The sequence below is a fragment of the Phyllobates terribilis genome, unplaced genomic scaffold (genome assembly GCF_046119375.1).
Source record: "Phyllobates terribilis strain yellow unplaced genomic scaffold, ASM4611937v1 Scaffold_7__3_contigs__length_470593459, whole genome shotgun sequence".
NCBI classification, from domain to species: Eukaryota; Metazoa; Chordata; class Amphibia; order Anura; family Dendrobatidae; genus Phyllobates; species Phyllobates terribilis.
This window is the reverse complement of record NW_027362767.1, coordinates 186,971,743-186,980,153: the sequence shown is the minus strand read 5'-3', so window position 1 is coordinate 186,980,153 and position 8,411 is coordinate 186,971,743. Positions and strand designations below refer to the sequence as shown.

At 45.3% G+C, this 8,411-nt stretch overlaps 1 protein-coding gene across 1 annotated transcript in view; it reads right to left on the bottom strand.

Moving 5' to 3' along the window:
- Window positions 1–2,029: 2,029 nt before the first annotated feature.
- The window catches only part of LOC141154126 (ribose-phosphate pyrophosphokinase 1), a 32,348-nt gene continuing 25,966 nt past the window's right edge, over window positions 2,030–8,411 (bottom strand). Inside the window, exons 5-7 of the mRNA XM_073639600.1 lie at window positions 7,960–8,133; window positions 6,200–6,359; window positions 2,030–3,172 (exon numbers count right to left, since the gene is read on the bottom strand). Coding sequence (XP_073495701.1) covers window positions 3,080–3,172; window positions 6,200–6,359; window positions 7,960–8,133 — 427 coding nt within the window. The 3' untranslated portion in view covers window positions 2,030–3,079. The remainder of the gene's footprint in view (window positions 3,173–6,199; window positions 6,360–7,959; window positions 8,134–8,411) is intronic.

The window sequence follows — 8,411 nt, the reverse complement described above, 5'->3', positions numbered from 1 at the left end:
AGTACACCTCTTGCAGGTCTATTGTTGCCATCACAAAATCTTACCCAATGAGTGGAATTGTGGACTTTAAAGATTCCATCTTGAACCTTCTGTATTTTACATATTGGTTGAGATGTTTCAGATTGAGAATTATCCTGTAGGCACCAGATGCCTTTTTTAACAAAAATATTCGAGAATAGTGACCTTCTCCTCGTTCTCTGCTAGGAACAGTTGATATTACTCCTGCATTTTGTAAATCCTGAAGACCTGATATTAGGACTTTCTGCAATCTTGAGGCAGTCAAGGTTGTTATCTCTACTTGGTGGGTAAGCACCGAAGTCGATTTTGACTCGTTTCCACTATCTTTCTATCTGTTGATATTAGCCGCCAATGTGGAAGGAAACTTGCAATCCTGCCTCCTACCTTCCTGGCGTCATTGTCTTTCTTGTCTTGAGTTTTGAAAAATATTCTTCCCTCTTCCACCTTTGGGGTAAGACCAGCGACCAGATTTTCCTTTGCCTCTATAATGAAACGATTGATGTTGCGGAGATGGAAGAAATGGTCTCTTCCTAAAGTTCTTTTGAACTTTTGGCTCTGGTAACGATTTTTTCTTGTAAGATGCTTTTTCTAATAGCTCATCCAAGGCCGAACCAAACATATATTCTCCTTTAAACGGGATGGAACAAAGCTTTGATTTTGACACATTATCTCCGCTCCACATTTTCAGCCATAAAGCCCTTCTTGTGGAATTGGATAGTACTGCCGATCTTGCTGCAATTCTAACAGACTCTGCAGAGGCATCCGCTAAAAATCCTGTAGCTTTCTGCAGTAAGGGAAGAGATGCAAGAAGGTCCTTCCTAGGAGAACATTTCCAGAGATGATCCTCTAATTGCTGTAACCAGAGGAACATGGATCGTGCTACACAAGTCAAGGCAATATTTGTCCTCAGGGAAGCTGCAGAGGTTTCCCATGTCTTCCTCAACAGGCTGTTCAACTTCCTCTCCATTGGATCCTTTAGTTGGGAAGAGTCTTAGAATGGAATGGTCGTCTTTTTCACCACCCTTGCAACTTGAACATCTACTTTTGGAATCTCTGACCATTCTTACTGGGGCTGGGTTCGCGCCGGGCTCTGCAGATGCAGGCTTGGAGACAACACCTTCCATAGATACAGACATTTTCTATCCTACCTTATCGGTGTCTTCTAATCTTGGCCTTTTATAGAAGGAACAGAGATCCAGCGCCGACTCCCACCAATCAGGTGGAAGTTTTCCTCCATTTTAGGGAAAAACCGCGGTTTTGATTTCAAATTTCCCGACGCAGCCCCATGCGTTCCACTGTGGAACACCGCCGTAAGTGACGTTGCGGGCCGAACACCACGTATTTCCGGTGCGTCCTGCATACGCGCCGGACGCTGCCATGGTGGACGGAGGATCAACCTACAGGCTGGGGAGCTACAGGAGGCCCCCACTCAGCTTTACCCGAAGGCGCAGGAGAGTGAGGAGGTCCCGCTCTGGAGGGAACAGGAGCTAAAAGGGGAGGAAGGCCAGAGGAGCTCAATTCCTGCAGCCCGGCTCAGGTATGCTAATAGGGCAGTGCTCGCCGGCCACAGCTACCCTAGGAAACCTCTTCATCCCATAGACAGGAAAACACTGGGGATAGTATAGAGGAGGGGCTATTTAACCTCTTGTGCTTCCTGTCCCTAATTAGGATGGGGAGGCAACCTCCAGGCGGTGCTGTCGTGGAGGGGATTGGAGAAAAGCAGGAGTTTTCTATAAATCCCATCTACTTTGCTGGAATTGTAAAAAGCTGCACAGCAAAAACATGCAGAGTCAAAAACTCATTGTGGGAACTTAACCCGATAATAACTATGAAAGACGTCTTTACAGCAGAGCCCCAGTGATATATAAAATAGTGTAACGGCGGGCACGAGGCGCCTTTCCTACATAGGGGTTGTAAAGAAAGCAGTCACAGCGGCTCTGGAGTGAATTACACGATTGCCCACATGACACCACACAATGGGGCACTTGCATGTGGACAAACAGACTAACAATTGTAGGAAATATTTCACTTTATTTTGTGTAATAAATGGATAACTTTAAAAAAAACCAACACAATGTAACAGCTTCACTTGACAATTCTTCCTCTAACAATGCTTAGTACACATTACCATGGCCCCTTTAAATCACTCCAAAGATGTTAAAGGGATCCATTCATGTCCCCCAATGCCATTAACCTGCAGGTATATATGGTTAACCTGCAGGTTAATGGCATTACAAAGCTGCCCGACAGCCTTTCTTAAAGCACGGTTAATAGGAAAAAAATTTACTTTGCTCCTTCCAGAAGCCGCCAGCTTTCAGTCAGTCATCGGTGACAGGGGTGGTGCAGGGAGCAGCTCTATTCACAGCAATGAGAGGGGCGGCTGTAGGCATGCCTCGGCATTTTGATTGACAGCCTGCTCTAGAGTCCATCTGCACAGAGACGTGTCAATCTAAGTGCCGCAATGTGCTTACAGCTGCCCCTCGCATTGCTGTGATCGGTGACTGGAGCTGCTCCCTGCACCGCCGCTATGACTGAAAGCCGGCAGCTTTTATTTTCTCCTTTAGCCGTGTTTTCAGTGCGGCTGCCGTACAGCATTGTAACGCTATTAACTTTCAGATTAACCTTGTATCTGCAGGTTAATAAACTCCCTTTAGTTAAGTTTATTAGTTAAGATGGACTGAATGGGCTTTTTCTGGAGGAGTATTTTTGCAGGTCACTAAAAAGGCAGATAAGTGTTTGATGAGCATCGGGGTAAGCCATTAAAAATGGAACCACAGAAGAGCCAGCTTTATTAAATAACAAACACATCAAATAGTCATATTGAAACCTTCATGCACAAGGCGGCAATTATTAACCAAGTTCATTAAAATCCGCAACACAAATAAAAACGACAGATGATCTTCAGTCTCCCGGTGCAGCCCCCCTTGGGTCTCGTCAGCAGAACGAACACTTCACATTTCTTTTCTTGCATATTAGGTATGGAAATGAGAGAAGAACCCGCAGACTACACCCTGCAAGGGGCACGTAAGGTTACATAAAAAACCATTGCAGAGTGAAGACGCTATAAGGGAACGTGGCTGAACAGGTAAGAGACAGACTCCCCGTTGTGTGTTCGGCGAATGGCTTCTGCCAGTATCATAGAGATATCGATGACCTGTTCATAAAAGCACAGAAAAAAGATGATGGTCGTCAGCCATAGAGACAACTCACGTCGTCATATTACTAAAAACAAGAAACAGAGCATTAAGGAAGAGGAGGACAAGTGACGACACGACCGCCGGGGACTTCTGCTATATAGTGAGGGCCGAAGCACAAAGCTTTTCTGTGCACATAGGGCGCGACCTAGGACCCTAATAATCAATCCCAACATGCACTTGACACTTTCTACATAATGCCTGAGTTTTCGATTCTCTTGGGCTTGTAGATTACTGATATAGGTCCCATTTGTATATATTGTCATTAACAGGGAGGGACAGCCGACGGTGAGCGGGGAGGGACAGCCGACGGTGAGCGGGGAGGGACAGCCGACGGTGAGCGGGGAGGGACAGCCGACGGTGAGCGGGGAGGGACAGCCGACGGTGAGCGGGGAGGGACAGCCGACGGTGAGCGGGGAGGGACAGCCGACAGTGAGCGGGGAGGGACAGCCGACGGTGAGCGGGGAGGGACAGCCGACGGTGAGCGGAGAGGGACAGCCGACGGTGAGCGGGGAGGGACAGCCGACGGTGAGCGGGGAGGGACAGCCGACGGTGAGCGGGGAGGGACAGCCGACGGTGAGCGGGGAGGGACAGCCGACCTCCGCAGCAAGGTAGGGAAATTACAGTTTTTCATTAGGGATAACCTTCTTTCCCTTTGTGAATTGGAGACAGATCTAGTTCTTTCTTTAGGCCTAATTTGTTGATTTTTTTTTTTTTTTTTTTAACACATATGGTAATAATAAAAGGTGTATTTTAATATTATTTAATCTTTGATTTGTACTTGAGTCGGTGAATTAATTTAATTTGTTTCTGGTCTTTCCTATGCAATATACGGTGAGATAATTCTGTGAGAACTGCTAGTAACCAGACAAAAGCTGCTAGTAACCACTACTAACTAATTTCTAGTAACCAGGCCAAGATGTCTGCAAACACTGAATATATGGAATTCAGCCGCATTACTGATCTATACGGTACTTAGAAAATGAAGGTTCATGGCACATCAATCGGCCAATTCAAGAGAGCCCACCAGCCACAACAAGGCAAGCACTATGGCAGGACCCTAATATTTATCATACGTGCATCTCCGGGGTTAAAAGCTACAAATACTCCAGGAGACAATGTGTAATGAGTATTAGGCTTAGGCTGGGGTCACATCGGCATATGGCATTGGATGTGAGAGCGAATGACACTCGGCTCCTGCTCTTCTGGGAGCGTGATCCAAGTGTCAGTGCTCTGTGCTCCTGTGCTCTCACATGAGGGAATCACAGCTCAGGTGCGGAGGAGACGGTGCAATCAGATTCTCGCACCATGCTGCCAAATCAGCATGAGAAAATAATCGCAGATGTGAGCTGCTCCATAGAATAACATTTAGGGCGAGAGCAATCCGATAACATCACAAGTGTGAGCGAGTCCTTAGAGAGTGATCGCCTTGGAACAGCGGATATACCAGAAGAGCGGGTATGGTAAATCTAGCCGTTTAATTTTCTACACGTCTCAGGTTATAAGGTCTCTTCCTCCGGATAACCACAATACACAGTACTGTGGTATATAGTAGAAGTGATCAGGCAATCGCAGGTTTCCTATTGTGGACTAAAAAAAAAATTTCTATAAAAAAAATCTAAAATATCTCTCTCTAGAACTGAAATCTCTCTCTCTAGAACTGAAATCTCTCTCTCTAGAACTGAAATCTCTCTACCTACCTATATACACACATCTATCTCTATATTTACACACACATACACAAACTAGATCTGTCTATATCTCCACCCATCGAATCACGACACTTCTCTTTATTTTCAATTTGGGGAAATTAAAAATATACACAAGGTATCGTCATTTTCACAAAAGACTGATCAAAAATATAGAATTTACCGCTCAGGTTAATTAATTTTATAATTATGATTTTTTTTTATTTTTTTAAAAAGCCAGAAATGTGTTTTGGTTACTACTCCTCTAAAAATGCAATAAAAACTAGATCAAAAAGTCATATAACAAAAAAGATGAAAAAAAACCTGTAATTCAGAACTATAACTAGTCCTGCAAAAAACAAGCAGTACAGATATGTGAACGGAAAAATAAAAAAAGTGCAAACCTGAAAATTAGTGTTGGAGGGAGAAGGTTAGAGAAGAGTTTTCAGCAGGCACCTCATCTTAGGAGGTAGGATTACAGGGGCAGGTGACACCTCTATACACAGCTGATAACACCAGATCCACCCATCACAGGATGCGATGTCACAGCTCACCTGCTCCTCCCCCCGTCACAATGTTTACACACCCTCATTAAATACTTCAATACAAAAGATAAGGTCGGGATCTGACCACTGTCTCTATGGACATGTGTTGTTTCCTGAAACAGCAAGAAGAGTCTAAAAATGCCCCAGTGACCAGAGCGAAAGCTACAAGAGATTATTATTTTTTTTAATATAGAATGTGATCTAAAAAAAAAAATATAAAAAAAAAACCTTCCAAAAAATGTGTAAGAATTACATTGAATGAAAAACTAGATGAAATAGGAGGCCTTTTTATGACGATAGCTTGCCATTTAGGGCAATGTTTTTGTGGAGCACCCAAGTCCGTCTACACCAGAGCCTGGACTTCAACCTTATCAAAAACCTTTGAGGTGATCTTTAATGGAGGTTATGAGCCCGGCGTTTCCTCCATCATGGTCTGCCCTCACAAATGCTCTAGGAGAGGAAAGAGCAAAAAGTCTAACAGACTCCTCCAAAATCGTGTAAGAAACCATCCTAGAAAAAACAGGGAACTGGTTCTACCTGCAGAGGGGGCCGTACACCATATATAATAGGACGTCACGAAAGCTCCTGTAGAAGGCATACTAGAAGGACAAAAGTACTAGGGCAGCTACACAATGATGGCACATCCCAGGGACAGGCCGGACGGGTAGACAATGTGACAACCCATGGAAAGTGAAGGACGTTTCTGGATTGGTAGTTTTCTGTACAATGGAATTTGACATTTTGATCTGAATACCTGGATTTTCGAACAATGCCTGATCTTCTCCTCTTGTGGTATAGTATTCGTCACTACCACAGCTTCAAAACACGCATTATTAATCCGAGATATGGCAGGACCAGAGAAGATCCCGTGAGTCAGGATGGCATACACTTTGACGGCTCCAGCAGATAGAAGTCTACAAGGGAAGAGAACCACAAATGCCAGCGTAAAGAAGCTGGAAACCGGAGCAAAAAAGTCCATTCATACAAGAAATAAAGCAGAGTTGATCACAATGGCAGCTTGTATGTGGAAAGCAGCACATTGGTCATAAAGAGTATACACATGACTATGTAAGTAGAGCACCAGATAGAGCGCCCCCCACAGGCCGCCCCGGAGGACATCATTATCTCCAAACTGAAAGTAAAGATTACTCAAGAAGCACAGGACGGATTTCATCACCAGGTATCATATTAATCAGTGTAACGTCGCCCACCTGACAGTGTGTGGTTACTGAGCACCATCCTGCTGACAGCTGCGCTCTAACCAGTCCCAGCATGTCATCAAGAATCTGAACATGGCTGGAACTGAAGCCAGGTGACAACCTTCATGTTGCCCTTTACAAAATGCTGATTTCCCCTCTTCTTCCCCATTCAGCGCTGCTTTGCTCCATTGCAGAGACATTCACATTTGTTTCTTCTGGAGCGCAGTATGTGACATCTCCACCTGCAGTCTAATGGGGCGTTTCTTCAGTCTTCTCCATAGACATGTGCTCTCACCCAGCCCTCCTAGAGGATGCCAGTCACAACTCGCTGTCTCATCTGGGGGCGGGAGGGTGAAGGCACGCAGCTCCGGAGGAGATTACTGCATGGTCCACCTGGGCATTTCTTCAGAGATTTCACATACTGAGATCCAGAAGACATGTTAATATCTGCAATGGGACGACGCAGAGCAAAATGGAAAAAAGCAGCAGAATCAGAGTATCTCAGGGATTTTTAGAAGGTTTTTTTGAGCAAGTAAACTGATCCTCTATAAAAGGTCAATCCTGACACTTGAGATCGCTGCTTCCAATAGGGGGCATTGGAGCTCTTGTCCTTTTCCTCTCTGAATAGGCTATTTGCATAGTCACATTCCCAGGGGAGCATTACACAGCCTATAGGGGTCTGTGCACACAGGAAGCCTTGGCAGCAGAGCCTTCTGAACAAAAACCCTGTCTCTTGGCAGGAAAAATATGGCAAAAAATACATGCTTTTTAGAAGAGTCTCCTGGGTGAAAAACACTGCATGAGACTTCAGGAATCGCCTTCACTTTGCTGGTACTCTAAAATGCTGTTTTTTTTTCTTCTCACAGAAAAAAATGCAATGTGTGAACAAGACCCAAGTCTCTTTAGTAAACGTGATTCTTTACGAGGAGAAAACGTAGACAAAAAAATATACATAAACTTTAAACTTTTGTGAACCGTTCTGAGAATGAGCGGCTTCCAGCCAGGTCCAGTGACCCTCAGCAGCTGTGATCGCGCCCACCGGGGCCTGACGGATGGACGGCTGCTGATCGGAGCGAATAGTCAGCGTCCCGTCCATCCAGTAGTCTCCCTGGGGGCAATCACAAGCTGGAGTGGTCCGGGATCCCATTACATAACCGCTTTATAAGTGCTTCTTTCTACCATGTGCAGGAGCGTTCACCATTAGGGCACCATGCTGGGGGTGCAGCGGATTCACCACTTCTGATACTAGCGAGGATTCTGGGCTTTGTAGCTTGACATAATTGTGTGTCCCTAATTACAAAGCTATTGCACTCACTTATCTGCGGCATGACAAATGGTCCCGCAGGTGTCAGCCATGTCGTCCACCAGGATGGCCACTTTATCCTTCACGTCTCCCACAAGGACCATGCGGTCCACCTCGTTGGCTTTTTTCCTTTCTTTGTGTATTAAAGCAAAGTCCACATTCAGTCTGTCGGCGATTGACGTGACTCTAATTGGATAAAAGGAAAAAACAGACAGACAGTAATTGACCATCAGCAAATGTCCGCGCACAGACGAGACGGTCAGATTCCTAGAGATTCCTTCATGGAAGTCAGATTTATTACAGATTTTATCAAATTGTGCAGATTTCCCCTAATATGGGGCAAGTAGCATCGGCCCATGGGGCTCGCCTTCCTCTGGACCAGCCTCCTCCAGCAGATCATGTTTTCAGGATTTCCTTGGTGCTGCCCTGGTGATGGGGGAACGTTGCTCTAGATCAGGGGTCCT